The sequence below is a fragment of the Chiroxiphia lanceolata genome, chromosome 2 (genome assembly GCF_009829145.1).
Source record: "Chiroxiphia lanceolata isolate bChiLan1 chromosome 2, bChiLan1.pri, whole genome shotgun sequence".
Taxonomy (NCBI): Eukaryota; Metazoa; Chordata; class Aves; order Passeriformes; family Pipridae; genus Chiroxiphia; species Chiroxiphia lanceolata.
The window spans coordinates 94,156,647-94,178,147 of record NC_045638.1 but is presented as its reverse complement, the minus strand read 5'-3'; the positions used below and the strand labels follow the sequence as shown (position 1 = coordinate 94,178,147).

At 46.8% G+C, this 21,501-nt stretch overlaps 1 protein-coding gene across 2 annotated transcripts in view; it reads right to left on the bottom strand.

Annotated features, from left to right (window-relative positions):
- Positions 1–4,011, bottom strand: part of GSK3B (glycogen synthase kinase 3 beta) — a 153,294-nt gene extending 149,283 nt beyond the window's left edge. Inside the window, exon 1 of one of the 2 annotated variants that reach the window (XM_032681081.1) lies at positions 3,786–4,011. In XM_032681081.1, coding sequence (XP_032536972.1) covers positions 3,786–3,873 — 88 coding nt within the window. In that variant the 5' untranslated portion in view covers positions 3,874–4,011. The remainder of the gene's footprint in view (positions 1–3,785) is intronic. The other variant, XM_032681082.1, reaches the window with a different exon arrangement.
- Positions 4,012–21,501: the final 17,490 nt, after the last annotated feature.

Below are 21,501 nucleotides of genomic sequence, written 5' to 3'. Positions count from 1 at the left end.
TTCATGAATCACTTTTAAACAGCTATCATGCTCAAATGCCAGCAGCAGTACCACATGTGAACAGTACACAGCAATATAGGTTTACCAACCTATTGTGCTTTCAGGAGATTTTACAGTACAAAAAACCCCCAGTGAATCTAAGAAGAAAAGAAAAACAACAAAGCCCAAGTTTGGCACCACTGTAACATTCTTCCACAGAGTCCAAAATGAATTATTACAAGATTGTCCTTTAGATTTTGCAACAAAGAGTATGTGTTCAACATCAGAACTAGCTAAAGCAAATAAAATTGCCTCCCTCACCCTCCAAGTCGACAAATTCTGCAGAACCAATTACAGAGACATGACAGTCACACATGGAGCAAAAAACTCTCATGGCAAGTGTTAGCCAAGACATTATTTACTGCAGACCATCAAGATAATTGGCTACAGTTATAATAAGTACTGCTGTCTACAAGGACTTGGTGTTACTTGAAACACTTATTTTCCAGAAGTTCAGGGAAGGAGGAAAAAAAAAAAAAAATCAATTCTACAGTCATTAAATGAAAATTCTTAAACTGCAAACTTTGAGACTTCTATTTTTATACAGATATTTTTGGTTATGTGTTGCATGACTACCCCTTATATTTCAGGATTATTTTTGTCCCATTTGAGAAACAAGGTACATCTGGAAGTAATGCTAGAGCAACTAGATGAAGAACAAAACAAAGCTTCCAGCTCATATCTCTTCTCACACTACATCGAGCAGGTTGATAGTATCAGCAAGTGGAGAACTGCAAGTTCAGCTCCCTCCTTTTGAAGGATAGGCTCAACACAAGGAACACACACACTTTTTTTTTTGTTCCTGTAAAGCCTACAAACCAGCAACACTGACCCATACAAAGAATACCCTATTTGAGAATGACTTCAATGTAAAAATCCATACGGTGGATTCTCTATAAATAGAGAAATAAAAATAGTCAGATTTCAGAAGGTGGATGTATGGCTTGAAAGAGATACATGAAGGCCATAGGGTTCCTACTGTTGTGGGGTTGTTAAAACCTTTGTAACACCCCTTACAGAGCAATGAGAGCAATACATATGAGAAGTCATCTTTCCCAACAGTCAAAGGACAAGTAGCTGTTGGTAATCTCCCATCCTTCCCTTTAAGGCTCATGTTCTCTTACCAACTTCTGAGAATGAAGTTTCATAAATCTAATAAATTACACAGCAGAGATGAAAAATCCTTGCTCCCCCTTTCTCCCCCATATACATTGGGGAGAAGGGCCATTGCAGCACGGTTCTAGTACTGCTCCTCCCAGGTAACACAAGGAACAGTAAACCCTCCTCCAGCATTTTATCAATCCCTTTCTCATCCCTTGAATTCATCCTTCCTAGATAACTGTTGTAGCTCTCAGCCAGGACAAGCAATAGCTGCAGAGACACCAGAGCAGGAGTGACTTCATCATTTGATTTCAGTGCTCCTCCCGTCTTACAAATAAAAGCAAAAAGGCTGACATTAAACAAGTCAGGTTCTACTCCCTGCAAAAGACCCACACCAAGACAGAGGCTCTAAAGATGTCCAAGAGACTCAGAAGATACCAGTCTATCAATTTTTACCTATTTCACGAGGACTCTTCTGTCCCAGATTTAACTCAAAGGGGCTCAGAACACAACTCAGTATCTGTAGATATATAGATATATATAAACAAAAACAAAAGAGCCAACCAAACTCTCTGCTCACCACACAAGCACTCAATATCTGTCAATAGATAGCTTGCTACATCATGTTACCAAGACTCCTGTTAACCAGTAAAGGACCACCTTTTTTGACACCTTGGAATTTTCCTCACTTAAAAAGAAAAAAAAAAAAAAAAAGAAAAAAGTTAACTTCCCAGGCTGTCTTACATGGATGGATTAACTGAAAATAGAAACTGCATTTCCCACAGAGTCCTTGAGTGTGGTTCTGTTGCTTTGTTCTGACATTTTTTTCCAGACAGCAGAAGGACCAGGAGCACATGACTAGAGCGACTGGGGGGGTTATCACAAGTGCATGCACTTTATGCTACGGCCTTTGTTTCTCCCTCAGTGTTATACACTTGGGATTGAATCATATTTGCAAACTTGTAAGTCTGCATCAGTTAGCACCCTCTTCACAGGCAAACATCTGTGTAGTCTCTGACCTCAAAATAAACGGGAAAGAAGCATCAATGACCTTTCAAGAATCAAACTGCAGTGCCTGAATAAGACAAATTTAGTTGCTGAGCATGACAGGTTGAGGTCTCGCTTGCCACCTGCAGAAATACTGATCAACAAGACCTGCTTTCCATTCCACAGGCATACAAAGTAAAGCAATAAATTAAAATGGAGTCACCAATGTTTTTTCCCGGTACAAATCAGTAGTCCTAATAAATGCTAATGCTGGAGCGGATCAAACACATGCTCTCATGCTGCTAATATGGGTTAACTGCACCCATGCTTTCTGAAGTGCTGCTGGCACACTGATCATGCAGATACAAGGTGGACTACAGGCCCCTGAGCCAAATGCTCTCTTCAAAGCCTCAACCGCAGTGGAAGACATTTCAGTGCAGAAAAACATCAAGATTTCCGATCTGTCAAAAAGCTCACAGTCTCACAGCCCTTTGGCACGAAACGCATAAACTATGTGATAGATGCAGGCACGCTCCCACAGAGCCATGTCAGGTGTGGCTGCACACGAGTATCAAATAGATCAATCGAATGGCAATGCATGTCGAGCATTCCCGGTCCCATAAAGATGTCACCCTGCATTTCCGCAAGAAAAAGGAAAGTATCTCTGAAAACTACACTGTTAATATGAATCCGGAAGAACAATTCAGTTGTTAATGTGAACATATTCAAATCCGGAGTTAAGAAATTCCCTAAGCACATAGCCGATCTTTAGCGGCTCAGAACAGGGCCTTTTTGTATTCACAACGTACATTTGTTCGGATTTAATATATATTTTCAATTCACATACCCCAGCTAACCCCACCAGCTAAAATACGAAAGATGGGCACACATTAAGGACAATTTCTGACATGCCTGTGCAGAATAAAACACAGGCCTCATTATTAAAAATATTCCTCTGATCAGAAAATCGGAGAAGGAACGCCGAGCTTGACATGTGAGCCAACAGACTAGTTATTTCAAAATAACCATTTTCTCATCCCTTCTACTGAGTATTTTACCAGAGCCTGGAGGATATTAGAGACACCTTTTGTAAGATCCCCTCCCCCTCCCTTTTTTTTTTTTTCTTTTATGGGCTGGACTAAAAGGTGCTCACACCCGATCTACGGGTGCATGGAAAAACCTTCCATGCTCTCTCCCCTTCAAAGCCAAGAGAGCTTAAAAAAAAAAAAAAAAAAAAAAAAAAAAAAAAAAAGCGCACATAATGAACGTGAATGTCACGGTCATACCTGTGTGCCTGCAATTCGTTTCCTCCTTTCGAGGGAGGAGGAGGTGGTGGTGGGGAATAAAAAGGAAATACAGGCTACGGAGCGCTCAATCCGTTTCACAAAGGGGGTAAAAAAATGGCTTTTTAACGAGCCAGAGGCCGCTGGCAGCGACCAGGAGCTAAGGACGAGGACAAACCCACCGGGATTTTCCGTCCAGCAGGCCCCGCACGGAGCGGCGGCGTGCGCCTATTCAAGGTTAATGGGGGGGGAAGGGGAGAGAAAGGAGCCGCCGGGGCTGGGGCCGGGCTGCCTTCGCCGCTCCCCGCCCGGGCGAAGGGCGGGGGGAGCCCCCGCGGCCCTCACCGCCCGATCCGAGGGGGGCACGATACTCACGGCTGACTTTCATGCTGCCGAAGGCCGAGGGCTGCTGCACCGGCTTGCAGCTCTCCGCGAAGGAGGTGGTCCTGGGCCGCCCGGACATGGTCTCCCCCGCTCTGCCCCGACGGCGATCACCTCTCTCCTCTTCCTGCCTTCGCCCTCCGCCTCGCCCCGGCGGGCCCGCCTGCCGCTCCCTCGGTCGCTCAGCTGCAGGAGACGGGCGGGACGCGCCACATGAAACGCCGGGACCCCCCCCTTCCCCCCCCGGGGAAGCCCCCTCCCCTCTCGGTCTCTGTCGCCCGGCGGCTGCTGCTTCTTCTCCTGCCTCCTCCTGCTCCTCCTCGCGCCGCCCGCTCCTCACACGACCATCCTTCCCGGCCGCGCCGGTGGGTCCGAGAGCCGCCTCCCCCCGGCGCCGCTCCCGAGCGAGGTGGGTTCACTGGGCCTCGCTGCCCCCACCCCGGGCGCCAGTCACATGGGGCGGAGGCTCGCGGCCCGGCTCCTCCGATCCCGCCGCCGCGCTTCTCTCCTTTTATTTTATCTCTTTCCTTTTTTTTTCCTTTCTTCTTCTTCTTCCTCCTCTTCCCTCCCCCGTCCCCGCTCCTCTCCTTCCCCCTCGCCTCTGAGGGAGGCGGCAGGCAACGGGACTATTTTTTTCTCCCCCGGCGGAGGGATCCCGAGGGTACCGCCGAGCGGAGGCGATGAGGCTACTGCTCGCAATAGGATCCGGCGGCGGCGGCGGGATCCGCGGCGCGCGGAGGGGGGTGAGGCGGTCCGGGCGGCCTCGCTGCTCGCTGACGCTGCTGCTCAGTGCGGCGCTGTGGTGGCGGTGGCTCCGGTGGCCACGCTGCTCATTGCGCCCGCACGGGCACCTGGCGGCGGCTCAGGCTGGGCACGCTGCACTGCGGGCGGCGACCGGCGGCGGCGACACAAGCCATGACGGCGGCGGCGGCTCCCCTGCTCGTCTTTCAGCCCGGCTTCAGAGCGCTGGCGGCGGCGGCGGTTGCTGCTGCTGCGGCTGCTGCTGCGGCTGCTGCTGCTTCCCGAGGCGCCCAAGGGACGTAGGACTCGCGCGCCCGGCTGAAGCCTCCCGCCGGGCCCCCCTCCCCGTTCCTGCCGATCGGTCCCTTTGTCCCCGCTGCTGCCTCCGCTGCGTGCCGGGCTCCCGCCGCTGCGCTCTGTGCGTGCGCCAAAGCCGCGCAGCCGCCCGTGGCTGCCGCCGCCCCACGCTGCGGAACGGCCGTAAGCGCCGTCTGTGAATACCCGGCCGAGCAGCCCCGGCGCGCCCGCGAGCCCCGGCCCGAGGCCCGCACGGAAACGCCCGAGCCCGCTCGGGACCAATCGCGGGGCCGTTACGGGAGTGCCCGTAACGGGTCGTGACCAATCACGGCGCCGCCGCGGGCGCGGCCGATGCTCCCCGAAGCGGGGCGGACAGCCAATGGGAGCGCGCCGCCGCCGCCCTAGCAGCGCGGCCGGGCAGCCAATAGCAAGGCGGGCTCCCTTCCGGCTATCGCAGGGCCAACCCGAGCGGGGCCGGGGCAGGACAGCCAATGAGCGACCGCGGTGGCTCCGTCACACGTCTCTGGGACGGCTCCGAGCCGCAGCCCGGGGCGGAGCGCGGCCGCGGGCTGCCATTGGCTCCCGCGGCGGAGCGCGGCGATTGGCTTGCGGCGATGAGGCCGCCCGCCGCGGGCCAATGGCGGTGCGCGCGGGCGCGGCCGCTCCCGCCGGGGCACGGCCGCTCACCTCTGCGGGGGCCGGGGCAGCGCCGCGCATGCGCGGCCGGCAGCGCGAGCGGACACCGCCCCTCGGGCGCGACCTCGCGGGCAGGCCCGCCGGGAGCGCGCCTGGGGCAGCGCGAATGGGGCCACAGAGGAGTTGTGCGGGAGTTGTGCCTAAAATCCGTCAGGCACCGAGGTGCCGCGGCCCTGCTTCGTCGAGCTGTGAAAGACAATGGCGCTGACGCGCACGGTGCTGTCGCAGAATCACAGGATGGGTTGGACCATCCAGTTCCAGCCCCCGCTCCATGGGCAGGGACACTTTCGACTAGACCACGTCGCTCCAAGCCTCATCCAGCCTGGCCTTTGAACACTTCCAGGGACGGGGCATCCACACCTGCTTTGGGCAACCTGTTCTAGTGCCTCACCACCCTCACAGTAAACTTCTTCCTAAGATCTAAACTAAACTTACTCGCTTTCAGTTTGAAGCCATTCCCCTTGTCCTCTTGCTACACGCCCCTGTAAGCAGTCCCTCTCCGTGTTTCCTGTGGGATCTCGAGTCACCCTTAGGCCTGTGGTGTGTCTGGGGGGGAACAGCCATGGACGTGGCACATGAATTGATGGCAACCCCTGGATTCTGCAGAAGCTGTGCTGAACGGGGGAAAGGAGATCGAGGCTCTCTTAGAAAGTTCTCCCAATTCAGCTGTTAACAGCGAAACCTCCTGACAGCAAACACAGTTTGTATTGGAGCCACTAAACACCCTCATGGCCAGGCCTTGCCGCCACCGTGGGTAGATCGAGCTTGGCCCTGGCCAGAGTTCCAGGCATGCCAAGTTCCAGGTTCTGGAAGACCTTGTACTTCTTCAGGGCTTCTCTGAAGTATCCCCGGGGGCACTAGTTCTCAGCCCTGGCAAAGCAGGCGCTGGAGAACTGCTGCATGCTCTGACCTCAGTAAAATTACTCAGCAGACCTCAGCAAAAATTGAGCACCACTTGCTTATGCCATTAAAAGAAAAAGTGCTCTTGCCAGAACAGTTTATACCACAAACAAAATAACTTGGGCTAGCAGAAGCATATTTTGCCAGTGTTGGAGACTAACTAAAAGCTGCTGTTCTCTTTTCAAGGCATCAAAATATTGCGAGATTTCCTTTTTTTCTAACCCCCTTCTGAACACCATTGCTATGTGAGCAAACAAAGACCTGGCCAAAGGCAGCTAAAATTTATCCTTTATAAGAGCTGTTTTCCAAAGCAGAAAACAAATCCCATCTCTCAAAATGGTCCTGTTCAGCATTTTGCTTGCCCCAGGCTGCTTGGTTTTCTGGAAGCCTTTTTTCCTGCCTCCTAAATGATGAATGGTTTTACCTACTACAAAGACCATGAGGTCATTTAAGGTTTGATTCTTCATGATCTACCTGTGCAGCTGGGAACCTGGCAGGTGAGAGTGGTGTTCCCTAACAAGGGCTAAAAGAGACGGTCTGAAGTCACTACATCAAAGTGGTACTGCAGCCACCCCAAGCCACCCTACTGTACTCATCATTCCAGCCCCCCCTCTGAGACACCACTGTGTCAAACATTGCTGAGACACACTTTCAATAAACTGCCAACAGTGAAAATTACATTTTCTCTCTTATTTGGTAGAGCTGTTGTTAAAAATTAGGGCTACAGATTGGGTTAGTTCCCTGAGGAGCATTCTTACATAAAAAAGACAAATATGCAACCAGGCAGTGGCCAGCTCTCTTCTACCTGAAATGCACCACCAGGCATTCCAGTCATGAGCTTGAAATTATTTTTTCTGGCCTTGAGCATCAAAACACTAACACAAGTCACATTTTCTTACTTTCTGACGAAGTTCTTTCAAACAACTACGTAAACAGCAGAACTGACTTAGAAGAGACAGCCGAGCTTTGTTTCTTAAAACAGTTGGCACTGAAAAACAGCAGGTGGGGAAGGGTGAGCTCTTTGCTTTTTAGCATTTGCTGTTACTCATAACAGTGGTAAATAAGAATCAGACCAATGCATAATTTATACTGATAGTGTCCATTTGAAAAATGTCCCTTAAAGCTTTGAAACGAGTCTACAACCTGATAATAAAAATGGGAAATCAGCTTCATTCACTTACAGAGAACAAGGTTACTTCAGGAAAACAACTTTGTGCTTGTCCTCCTGTATCTAGTATAGCCCTTCCCTAAAATCACCCACTTTCCTCTTCAGTACCGAACCAATCAAAACCACAACTTGGTTGCTGCTAATGACACTTTTCTGAATACCAAATCTATCCATCCATTTGGGGAATGCATATTACAAAAATCACAGCTGCAATATTTCGTATTAGGCAATCTTGGCCATATTTCCAAGTTATAATTAACCAGCCAAGTCTCCAAAGCCTGTCCATTCAAGTCATAGCATCTTCTCATCCACCAGGAAACCACACAAGTGTGCTTTAAAGGAGGATTATTATGTATTTGAAGGGATAAGAAACTATAAAGCATCTCCAATTTCTGTTAGTCTTTTCATAGATTGTTTCCTTAGCTAAGACTACTTGCAGAAAAACCCTAAACACACAATAAGGGTATCTGTTAAGCTTTCATCCTCAATTTCAAAAATGGACTGACTGACAATTAAAATCATTTTTGAGAGTCATGAGTGAGCTGGTTGCTTTTTTAGACTGAAAGATTCTCTTTTGACAACATTGAAAACTCCATATTTATTTTGTCCCCTTGGCTGATGAAATGACCTCTGTTTAGAATCTGCAAATATAAATAGAATTGACGTTTTGATGATCAGTTTTCACAAGCTGTTATAACCCAGCACCTCAGGCATTAATATTGTTCCAAATCTGGATGCATGGGGCACTTTTACAGCTTCCCTGTTTCTGTAACATCCAAGTTCCCAGGGAGGCTGCCTGAAAATGTGAAGTGTCTGATAGAAATTACTGAAGTGTTGTCTCTCTGAAATGCCATAAGGTGGCAGTGAATTGGAAAACTGGTACAATTTCTGGGTAGAACAAAGCTTTAAGGAGCTCAGTAGAAGAGGAGGGGAGGCTTTTTGTTTGTTTGTTTGGGCATTTTCATTTGTCTATTTACATTTCATAGACCCCCATAAACTTCAATCTGAATAGGTCTGCTCCAACATGAACCAATAGACATGTTCCTCCACAGGGAACTCCTGCTTTTTCTTTCTCCATTGCTTCCTTTTTGGATGATCAGTAGGAATATTGTGTGTTTGATTACCTTGCAGCTCTTGCTGGGTCATTCCACCAAAAGTCATGGCAACAGGGCTACCTCCTCTAGCCTGATAAGGATGCAATCATTCAAGGCTGTTTTGAACTTTACTGCACTAGTGAATCAAAACTATATTAATGGATCTACCAGTCTTGTATCTAATTCCTTAATATTGCCAGGGCAATTACCCACAGAGCAATTTAGTGAGATATTGTAATGGCTTGTCCCTTGTTTGAGTGGCATGGGCAAACTCAATATTAATGGTTGAACTTTAACTTTGCTTTTTTTTCCAGTGGAAAATCAGAGATTGTAACAGTAACAAATTTACTGAGTGCCCAGGCGTTAATGATTAAACAATAAATCCTGAAAAGTGGTTTTGATTTTTGTCCCAGAACAAAATCCGAAGGAATCTATGTTTAGAATGTACCAGTTGTATCCATGTTTCTGAGCAGGACAGAAGGTTTTAATCCAGAGAACCCAGTATTTTGCAATCATTTCCTGTCACAAAATATGTCATCACCAACAATTGCTTCAGAGGACAGCTGATGTTTTGCTGATCTGGATGTGCGTAGGTGCACCTAGGCCTTGCACGACTCCAGGTAAGTTTGCCAAAACTGATAAAGCCAAGTGGTCTCAACAGGTTAATGTAGCAGAAGTTACAGACAACTTCCGTATTCCAAATTTGCTGAGGAGTTGAATGAGCAGAGACACCAAATACACGTTCATGGCAATATTGCGACACTTGAAAAATGCCAGTGACTCCGTAAGCAGGAAAATGCATCCTTCTGTGGAATTAAGTCCTCCCTGCTGTTGTTCTGCACAGGTTTAAGGTTGGTTCTATCCACTGGCTCTTGACAGAGGCATCAGGTTTCCCATTGTGCCAGGAGAACATCTTGTTCAGTTTGATGGTTTCCCTTGCCCCAGCATTTGTCTGACCACACCCTCTTCATAAATAACCCTGGAAAACCATGTTGTCCAGAGCGTGAGAAGCTCTGTCAGTCTAATGAGCTTTTGACAAGACTTTTGCTTTCTGGAAAGCAAAATTTTTGCCCACTTCCTTAGACATCTGAAAGGATTCAAATTAGAAAAATTATTGGACTCTTCTGTGTGTATCATCTTGCTCACGTTAGATTCAGTCAAGCAGCCCAAGACTGACATCCATTTGCTCTCTCTGTACTACAGTATTGATGGAAGGGCCCATGAGTGTCCCATGCTTACTATTACCTTGCCTCCCCAGTCAACTTCCAAACTGGCTGTTGAGGAGACTTTTAAAGAAAAGAGAGTGAAAGCCAGCCTAACTCCTGAGGCCTTCAGTTCTTTCAAGAAAATCATGTAGGGCTAGGAAGCCTTAAGTGGAGCCCTGGGACTAGGACTACTCTTTAGCTGGATCTTGGTAGATGTATGGGAGAGGCATGCCAAGGGAGAAGACCCAGGCTGGGTTTCCAAGTTGTCACAGTGACCTAAAAGTTGTACAGGGAGCCAGGCAAAACAGCTAACAAAGGAGATTTTTCTCTGCTTCCTCCTTCAGATAGCTGGGGGATGTTGCAGCAGGGTGATGAGGTTTATTGTGCCTTTTCACAAATGCAGGAAGAGGGTTCACTAGTTCCTATTGAAATAGTTTTTGGAAAGAAAGCAATGCACATCGTGCAAGGTGCCAACAGAAGGAGAAAAGGCTGTTGGAAATAGACATTTACATCACCAAAGAAGCAAAGAACGCAGCAGTACGCCTGGTGAAGCCTGGCTGACGTGCTGTCCTCGCTGGAAGGCCTCCCTGCAGACAGAAATTACCATCCTTAACTGCAATGAAATGCTCTTGCTGTTGCAGCTGTTTTTACCCTGGCTGAAAATAATTCCATGGGTACAGGTCTCCCCAGGACAGCCAACTCTGTGAGGGAGGAAAAGGACGATAGTGCTTGGTGAGTTAGAGCAGGTCTTGATATCCACAAGGCAAACCGTGGGGAGTATGGTATGTCTGCAGAGAGGGATGCAATACACAAGGCAGAGCAAAATGGCTGAATAGAGCTATGAAACCTTGGTTGTTCTACATACATCAGCTACAGCAGTGAGCTTGCACTGTTGTTGTATGTCCTGCCTATGAACTGGGGATCTTTAGTTTGCAGCCTGGAATTAAAGGCGGCGATTCTCCTCAGACAACCTGGGAGAAAATGCAAAGCTAATTATGAAGTGGCCAAAAATGTAACAGTATTTTCATTTTGTTCATTGAGTTTTTGCCAAGCACTCTAATTGATTTAATGATCCCTGTCCCTGGCTGCTCACTAATCACCATCGCACACTACTTCCTTCATCTTTGGCTGGCAAATGGTTACTAATTGTTGCTGCATCTTGCACTGTACATCTGGTGTTGACAGCTGTCCTTGCCCTGAGATGGAGACACAGCTGTTTTTAAAAGGAGAGCTCTCTCCCAGATCTCTAAAACATCTGGGAAAATATGGCATTGGAACTGAATTATCCAATATAAAAAATTAGCAAATATGTGGACAGGTTAGACGGTTTGCCAACACAAAGCTTAAAGGTAGGCACAGAAAACAACAGGAAAGACTCACCACTGTGTCTTTAAAACATGAGTCCTGAGTGTTCCCATAAAGCATGCCTATTTCCCCTAATTCCCTGTAGACTGCTTGACATGGCAAAATCTTTTACACTCTGTATAAGAGAGCACACCTCCTAATTTGATCAGACTAACAACCCATGTTGCTTTTTCTTCAGCCTATTAGACATAATTCAAAAGCCTTTCTAAAAGGCAATATTCAGGATCAGGCAGCAAGATCTAACTGGCTGGAGACAAGAAACCAGTAGCATGAAAGCACTAAAAAGCCCTAGAAATCAATGGAAACAATTCCATTACTAAAAAAAATAAAACAACAAATCTTTTCCAGAATCTCATTTCCTCCTGAACATTTTGTGACCCGATTGTTGCTCAGAGCAACCTATTTTTTCCCCCCTCCCTGTTTATTTTGTGCATTTAGCAGCACTGAGCGTACAGTCCATTGTTTTGCTAATGGTCAGCAAAGCTTATCTCCTGATCGAGCCCAGCCGCTCACATGCTGTTCTGCAAGACTTGGATGAGCATTCCTCTCAGACCCCGCAGAGGCTACAAGCCAGCAGCCTGAGCAAGGCTGAACTTAACAGGCAACAATGAGTAGGCATGTAAGGACACAGAAAGGAAATGGGTGAGCTTAACCCAGGTTAGCGTGATTGGAGCAGCAATCTCCAAATGACCCCTAAGAAAAGAGCCTGAAAGCAAAAAAGGCCTGGTAGGATTAACAATGCCTTTTTATAAAGGAGTCATTTCGGGACATCTGACTTAAGGGAAGTGCCACATTTATGTATTTTTAATTGGACTGGATTTAAGCCATATCAAGCTGATGATGTCATTCTGAGTTCAAAAGGACATTCTCTTTGCCTCATAGCATGGGAGCAAGGGGACAATGCAATTAGTGGGAAAGGCGGCACTTTCAAAAGCAGTAGAAGGAAGTATTTTTGAATTAAGCAGTTATTGTATATCCCATGTATTTAAAGTAGACTTGTCTTCTAGTCACTGGAAGGTGACTTCTCCAGGAGATGATTCTAGTTCTCAAGTGGGGTTGCCCTTAAACTTCCCCTAAAGGAGTCTCTCTCTTCTCCACACCTGTGGAGGGACCCTAGAAAGACCTGCCTAGTAAGTGGCCCCTGGGGTAAGAAGCCTCCCACTAGGTGACAGGAAGACAGTTATATTTCTAACTGGACTCTGAAAGTCACTGATGCAGGATATCACCTACAGGCAAGAACCTGGATAATACTGGCGCCTGAAATATGTAGTTCTGAACCCCATTTTTGGTAAAGGGTATGAAACATGCTATTTGAATTCAAATCACTCTTTAAGTATGGACATATGGGAACAATTATAAAATGTTCTGAAACATCTTGCCCTGATCACAATCAGGAGAAAGATATTGAACTAGAAACCAAGGGTTGAGCTGTTTGACAATCAAGGATCATCTCCTCAAAGTTCAAGAGTGGTTCATCCTGACAAGAAGAAAATCAAGCAAAAGTGGTAGAAGGCGTGCGTGGATGAGCATGGACATCTTGACTAAATTCTGACATAAAAAGGAAATGTACAAAAGAGGGAAACGGGAAGGTGACCCAGAAGGAAGCCTTACTGGTGAGAATGTCCTTCAACAATGCCAGGCCCCTGAGCAAGGGACCCAAAAGTGCTGAGGAAGCTGAATAATTTAATTCCAAAGCCATTCTTTGAAAGAGCACAGTGATCAGGAGAGGTTCCTGAGGCCTGGAAGAAAGCCAAATATCACTCCTATCTTCAATAAGGTCAAGAAGGAGGATCTGGGAAATTACAGTCTGGTCAGCCTCACTTCAATCCCTAAAAAGACAATGGAGCAAAAAATCATGGAAACTATTTCCAAATACATGAAGAACAAGGAGGGTATCAAGTGTAGTCAGCATGGGTTTATAAAGGGGAAATCCAGCCCAACCAACCTTTCACAGCACAAAACCTGGCTTGGTGAATGAGAGGTGAGCAACGATGTTGTTTGCACTGAGTTTAGTGTGAGGCTTTTGACACTGTCTCCCATAACATCCCCATAGACAACCTGACAAAGTACGGGTTACATAAGTGGACTGTGAGGTGGATCCCAAAATGGCTGAATGGCCGGGCCCAGAGTGTCATGGTCAGTGGCACAAAGTCCAGCTAGAGGCCAGTCACTAGTGGTATATCCTGTTACTAGGTCTTATACTGTTTAACATCTTCATTAATGAGCTGGATGATTTGGCAGCAGAGTACACCTTTGGCAATTTTACAGATTACACAAAGCCGGGAGGAGCTGACACACCAGATGGTGTGCTGCCATCCAGAGCAACCTGGACAGGCTGGACAATTGGTCAGAGAGGAATAGCATGAAGATGAACAAAGGGAAATGCAAAGTCCTGCACCTGGGGAAGAATAACCCCATGCTGTACAGGCTGGGGGCTCTGCAAAGGATGACCTGAGGGGTTCTGGAGGACATGAAGCTGGCCATGAGCCAGCAGTGTGCCCTTACAGAAAAGACAGACAGCAACATCCCAGGCTGCATCAGGAAAAGCATTGTCAGTAGGTCAAGAGAGGTGATCTTTCCCTCTACCCAGCACTGGTAAGGGCGCCTTTGCCCTGTTCTGGGCTCCCCAGTGCAAGAAAGAGAGGGACTTACTGGAGTGACTTCAGCAAAAGACCAAAAAGATGATTAAGGGACTGCAGCATCTCTCATATGAGGGAAGACACAGAAAGCTGGGAATGTTCAGCCTAGAGGACAAAATGCTCAGGGGACTGTCACCAATGTGTATAAATATATGGTGGAAGGGAATGACGAGGAGGGAGATGGGTGCCCGCTGACAGATCAGGATGCAGTAGGCACTATTTAAAACACATGAAACTCTACCTGAATACCAGAAAACACCCTTTTTACTGTGGGGGTAACACCCTTTTTACTGTGGGGGTAGTCAAAGACTGGAGCAGGTTGCCCAGAGAAGTTGTGGAGGACAAGTTCAAGGCTGGGTTGGATGGAGCCTTGAGCAAGATGGTCTAGTGGGATGTGTCCCTGCCTGTGACAGTGGAGTTAGAACTAGATGATCTTTAAGGTTCCTTCCAACCTAAATCATTCTATGATTCTATCTCTGGAAATATACAAAACCCAACTGGACATGGTCCTGGGTAACTGGGTGTAGCTAAACTCCGTGAATAAGAGGATGTTGAACCAGGTGATCTCCAGAGGTCCCTTCCATCCTCTGCTATCCTGTGACGATTCTGTCATCCACTACAGTAGTTCCTAGTATCCTGTATGCTCTCAGTTCTTAGATGTTTCACTGATTTTTCCCTGAGGTAATTATAGACATTACTTGTGTAATTAATTGCACTGAATGCATATACTTCAGAGGATGGGGTGGTTATGGAGAAACCTGAACTTAACAAAATAGTTAGAGGAATTGTCCGTAAAAAACATAAAGGATCTGGGAATCATCATTCTGTACACATGCTTTCAGCAAAATAAGCAAGGTCTGGGGAGATGGAAGCTGACAGAGTGCACAAGGCAGGGTCAGATGGGAAGTGGGAGATGAGTGACATATTACAGCCAGTGCTGAACAAGGTGCAGAGGAACTTCAGTTTTATTTCCCAGTCTATGGGAACCAGTGCCACATGGTCTGGGCAGTTGGGGTGGTGGTGGTAAAATAAAAGCCCTAACAGTGTATCAAAACAAAGTACCAAGCACGGACACATAAATCAGAAGCAGTATTTTCAAACTGTGCACCCAGAAAAGGGAGAAAACACAATTAATGACCATCCAGGAGAAGTCTGATTTATATGACCACCCAAGAACTCTGAAGCACAGGCAGCTCTCCAGGGCAGCAGTACACAAGCTGAACCATGAGCCTGTCCTTTTTCCAGCTGCGTTCCCAGTCTCCTCCACAGCATGGTCCCAGTATATTTTATGCACTAAGGCAGGATGCCATTAAGAAAAAAATATGTGATCATGTAATTAACGCCTGTCTCACAAAAAAAGATCAGAGAAACATTTGTCAAGAATCGTCTAGGAATAATTGTTTCTGCCTTGAGAGAAAGAGATGGACTGGAGTCCCCACATGGCTCCTTGAGGTCCCTTCCAGGCCTCTTTTCCACAAAGTCATACATGCCAAAGTTAAGCCAAATTAAGTTTCCACACATTATTTTGATTTCAGCCTTCTGTAACTTCTGAATGCTTGATTTCAGAGCCATTTTGGCACAGATTACTGTTTTCTGTTTTTGAGGATCCCGGTCAGTTTGTTTTAAAGTCAACTCAGTAAGGATGCCATGATATGCACATCCACAGGGTTCATTAACAACCTTGTAACAGACTCACCATGAAGACCTCTTCCAGGGATCAGGAGAGGCAATCCAAGTGACTGTGCCCACTCCAACTAGTGAAAGTTAGGGTGGGAGTAGGAAGGGATGGCTGTGCTCCTAGCTAGCACCAGAGGCTTGTCTTTCAGATCCACATGCTGGCAGTAGGTGAGATGAGAGTCTAAGGACGCCTGGGTTCCCTTCCAAACTCTGGAGAGCAGTATGTGACACCAGGAGCTTTTTGCTTGTTTCCATCCATGTTCTGTCCAACCCTGTTTTTTTCCAGCCCCTTGAAAACAAACAGCTTCTTTGCTATCTCCTCTGCTCCCTGCCCCACTGTTGTCAAGTCTCTCCTCTCCCCACCCTTGCCTCCACTAATTGCATCCCACCTTGAGTCATGCCCATACCCTGCCTCTGTCCCCCTGTCAGCCACCTGGCTTGTCCTGCTATCACACATTTTTTTCACTTCTGCTCTTTCCCCTACTCCCTCACATTTTTTGCCCAACAGCTGCTTTCAAACCCTGAATCCTTGATGGCTTAATCCTTCTGTCTATCCTTATCCCTGTTCACTGTTAACTCAGAAAATTATGCTCCCCATCTTCCTGCCTCTGCCCCAGTCACACTGCCTTCCCCTCTTACACCACCTCAGCCCCCAGCCATTCCAGCCCCAGTCACAGGTTTTTCAAACAGATTTACCACTTTTCTCCCACAACTGGATTTCACAACCACTTCTTCTGCCATGCTGCTTCACTGCCAGCCTGGTGGTGATCGCCTTAATGAGACAAACCCCACTTTGCTCTCAGCTCAGTGCACTCTCTCTCAGTGGTGAGGCAAGGACTGGCAGGTGGGGTGGGCTTGGTCACCACCTGTGCACAGCCCAGGTGCAGGGTGCTCCAGCAGACTCAGCTGGGGTGGACTTTCCAGGGATGATTTGGGGATGGTTGTTTTCCACAAAGTGCTAATAAGCTTCCACAGACCTGGTTTGTGATTTGTGGTTTGTGATTTTTCAAAGCCATAAAGCATGATCCAGTTTGGATGGCTTTTGTCAAGACCCATTGAAAGTGGATTTCCAGTTTGTATGGTGTGGGGGAGATGAAGTGTCTCAGACAAAAAACTAAGACATGGTTGAAATGGGACAAATGCATTTTTGTTAGCCTTCTTCTTGGAAATGTCCTGAATCACTTTCATTTTAACTTTTCAGCACTCTCAGCATGAAAATTTTGGTAAATGCTTAAGCTTTAAGAAAATTATAAGCAAGTGAATCCAAGATATTTTTATAGGAAATGCTATGCAGCCTTTAAATTCAGGGGATATTCTGCATCCTTGTGCATAGGAATGTTAATTGTTAGATAATGCAATCATAATCTATTTCACTTCCTTTCACCTTTGTTTTTCTCATTCCTATTCTCACCAATTATCAAAATCTGCTAATTGCTGCATACTCTGGGCCTCTAACATTTTACTCTTCATTAGAGACCTTTTTGCTGCAGGATAAACTCCTTGTTATCTGGAACATCCCCTGAATTAATTTATTGCATTGGTTACTGCTGAGTCATAAAAATAGTGGTATTATACTGGGGACTTAAGTCATAGGCAGTGTTAAAGGAGCAATCTGCTTGAGCAGCTGAATTAATCTGAGCAACATCCTTCTTAGCAGGGTGTCATGAACTTCTCTTTCAGTGATCACATTGTTTTACAAAGATGATATTCAGGTTTATTAAAGGAATTTCTGTTATTCTGGGCTTGAGCACGCTTGCTGAGTTGCTAAAAAAAGCCACAAGGTTTGTGTTAGAGGTGGAAATCGCTGTGCTCTTTCCCACAGACACAGACATCAGCAGAACAGCTCTTGCTGCCTGAATGGCATGAGCAAATCCATGTCTTATACCTGTTTTGGTCAGCCCAGCATTTGTTTTATGCTCTACAGGTAGGTTATAAACTTGCAAAACCAATGAGACAGTGGAAATTTCCCTGTAATGAAAGCATGTCTCTCAACACTTCCAGGCATGTTGCGGCAGAACAAAGCTGTGACCTGTTCTTTCATCTGCCACCCTAAGGGTAGGAAGATCTTTAAAAGTCAATGTTTCATTTATGACTGTGCATTAGAATAGCCTAAACTGGTCACGGAGGGAAATTATTTTACAATAATCCTGTAAAAGGAGAGACGAAATCTCTGTTGCTCAGCTGTTGGCTGCGCAGAGCTTGGCACCGGTCTTGAAACCCGATGAATAATGTTGGAAACGATATTGTTCCTAGATTTCCAGCTGTACCAGAAGGTAGGTGGTCAGTGCAAAACCTACCTTACCTCCTGCTGCTGCTGTAAGATTGATGCTGTCTGGATCAGGGGGAGGATAGCCCAATTCTGCAGTATAAGTAGGCCCCTGCTGTGTCCAGCATAGAGGCGTCCTTATAGGACTGTGGCCCCCCTGCAGCCCAGGGTCTGAATGCGTGGCAGGGCACTCATTTTTCCCAGTGGAAAGCTGCAAGAGGATTTTTTTTATTTAAGTGCTTTACCAGAAGTATCTCACATGCTTGTGGGGTTGTTCCTAATGTTGTCATTATCTAGGAAAATCTTTGCTTAGTGGTAGAAATCTCATACTTGCTTCAGCAGATGCTTAGATTACTGATGGGGAGCAGGGTTCTTGTCTCTCTCTAATCAATTGTCAAATTCCAATTATTCCAAACGGTGGGATGATCCTGAGAAAGTGAGATGTTTTCCCTCTGTGTGAGGGCACATACCCCTGCATGAACATGCAGAGAAGTATTCAATTCACTAAAACCAGCTGTTGTGAACAAACCATCCACATACAGCAACTACAGATTATTCAACAGCAGAAACATTGGTCTCCACTGTTGATACCCCAGATTGTTTTCTGAACTCCTTCTCCACCTTCTCCAGCCTCTTACTCACTTTTTCAAGAGGGCGTTTGGGATTCTCACTGATGTCCAAGACCTGCTATCTGAGGAAGTTAACCAGGGCCCATCTGGGAGCATCCGCTCTTGTTTTCCTGTTTTTTGATGGGTCAACTGGTCTCTTAGGCCCTCCTGGTGAAGCACTCAGAGCCCGTTTTGCAAACATACAGTGAAGAAGCCTTGATGCAGCTCAGGGAGGTGGTCTTGTGTTCACTTGAATGACAGGTGCCAGTGAGAGACAGAAGAGACCATGGTTTTTCTCTCTGAGATGAGCGTAACAGTCATTAGAAGAGACAAGGCTTTTGACTCCCAAGTTTTGTCTTCAAGTAATTTAGACCCTGTGTCATCCTTGGGTACACTTTGTTGTTGTTGGGTTTGTCTGCTTTAAAGGCTTAATTCAGATGCCCTCAAGCAGCTGTGGCTGAAGGCAGTGAGGCCTGGGAGCTTTTTTTCCATCAGAAGGTGGTATTTAGCCCAGGGTTTTGTATTGTGGCACAGCAGGTACCCAGTAATGCTGGGCTTCCAGGAACAGGGGAGTCTGCCTCTCCCACTGACTGCAGCAGGCTCCTATCAGGTATTAGGAGAACTAGGAAAAAGACCTCACCATCGGAGAGCTGTGAAGAACAGATTGCAGAAGCAGGAGAGTACTAAATGCAGTTTTGTTACTGGCATGAAAAAGGCTGTAATAGCGAGGAAATTAAAAACTAATCTTGCCAAAGTGTAATTCACCCTCAAATGAAAGATTCACCTGTCAGAGGAAAGGAAGTATTTATCTACCACCTATATTTGAGGACTGTTCCAAAAAACCCAGCTAAAACCCAGCTGCTTTCAAACAAGGGCTTGAATTTGCTGTAATCATGTACAGAGTATCCCACTGTTCATGGATCTGCCTAGCACTGCTGTAAATTCAAGGTGCGATTGCATCAGCTAATATTATTCCTGCCGTTCTCTTTGGTTCGAAATATCACCCGACTCATTTGGGTTAGATACGAGATGCAATTGCCTGGAAACCAGCACACAACTCCAGAAGGGTGCCTTGCTCATTATATTCACCTTGTCCAATAAAACATCCATGCTATTCCTGTGTTGGATCATGTCATCAGGACACTGCAGAGGGTGAGCTTTCATTTTCCCTTCCTGTGAACCCCTTGAGAGGTACCAGGGGCTTTCTAAGGAACTCAGGTCATTATGGATTTTCTAAGCCATGGGAAGCTCTAAGAAGTAAAAGCTTTTCAGGGTTTCCACACTCGCCAGGCACAGATGCACCTCTCAGCAATTGCAGGAGGTGTGTTGAAAAGTAACATGGATGGTCAGGCCTTCTTCTGTGAGTATATTAAAATACTGATGGTAAATCTAGCACCCAATGGGTGCTGGGAACCCCAGGGACATTGCAGACTTGCAGAGAAAATTTCAGCTTCCTGATGACCTACAGGAATTTTGCCTGCTTCTGGCCTGCCTTTCTGATGTCCTGACTACCAATGACTATTTCTTCTCATGTGCTCTCTTTTCCAAGGTGAGCATGATCCTGTCCCAGCATCTTGCCAAACTCTTGCCAGACTCCTTTGCTGCTGGAAGCATGGAGCAGTGTATACAGCCATCCTCACATGGCTGCAAAGGCAAACCAGGGCTCTCCCTCCCTGCAGACTGAAAGAGGAGTAGGTATGAGCTGCTAGAGGGAACTAAAACCAGAGAGTCTCTTCTCCAAGTAGACCAGGGATCCTGGGAAGAAAATGCCACATTCTTCATCGGCATGTAAGAGAGTAGGTTGGGAGAACGGGAAGGAAGAACAGCTACTAACTAGAAGACAGCACTGGCATGAGAACAAGTAGACAAAAATAGGCTATGAAAAAATGTGGGCTGCAAATGAGAAACAAGTTTCTTTCTGTGAAAGTGAGGTTCTGGAATAACCTGCCAAGAAAATTCCCAATGACTCTTAAGATGGACTGTGATAAATTAACAAGAGAGACTTTATGACTCAGTGCTTGTCACTGCTGGGAAATATGACGACTAGGAGATCCCCTCTAGCCCCACATTCCTATTGGTATGATAACAGAGGAATCTGTGTAGGGTGCAATAAATGCTGAATCACAGAGTGCTTTATCTAGCTGCCTGGCGGGACAAAGTCCTTCACACCCGTCCTGTCTTCAAGAACCTCCAGGAAAAAAAACCCACAACAAACCAACCCCCCCCCCAAAAAAAAAAAACCCCAAAAAACCAAAAACAAAACCAACGAAAAACCAAAACCACCAACCTTATGTAAATGATTGTGCTCTGACAGCACAAAGCATACAGCTACCAATTCCTGAGTTAGAAGAAAACCAGCTGAGCTACAGGCTCCTCTACACAGGGGAAGGGTGGTGGTGTGGGTATGAAAGCAAGAAGCCTCACTGTAAACAGAGAGGTACACACTCCAAGGTGAATGTGCTCCAGCAGCTTCAATATGCTATTTCAATATGGGAAAGAAACTCAGTACTTGGAACCATGTGGTGCTATCCCATGCACTTGCTCAGCCAAGTGTGTGCAGGGATCATGTCCACAGGGCATGACCATGTAATGTAGCGGAAAGTTCCCGCAGTTAACATCAACTGCTAAAACATCCACAGTTCTCCCACTATCCCAGGATACACAATTTTTTAGATGGTGTTTTCTTTCCTGTCTCCTGGGAGTTCCCCAAGGATGAGATCACTTACTGCAGCACAAGGCCAGCAATCAGGATGGAGCTCACACTGATGCCTCACAACTGGATATTTACAGCATTGCCACTCTGGCACTGAGAGCAGACCTTGGGGTAACAGCAGCAGCTGCAGTTTCGGTAGTACATAACTAGAAGTAGAGGCCAAGCAGAAGACAGCCATGAAAAACTGGGTAAGAAAAGAGATAGGCCCCGTTTCTGGGCTCAGGAGAGTAACACTGCTCAGGAGGAGAGCACTTCTCCACAGCCCTCATGGCTGTTGGACTTGAGGAAGACTTTTCTGAGGCTTCTTCCAGACCAGTGGAGGTCATACAGATGTGGGTGTT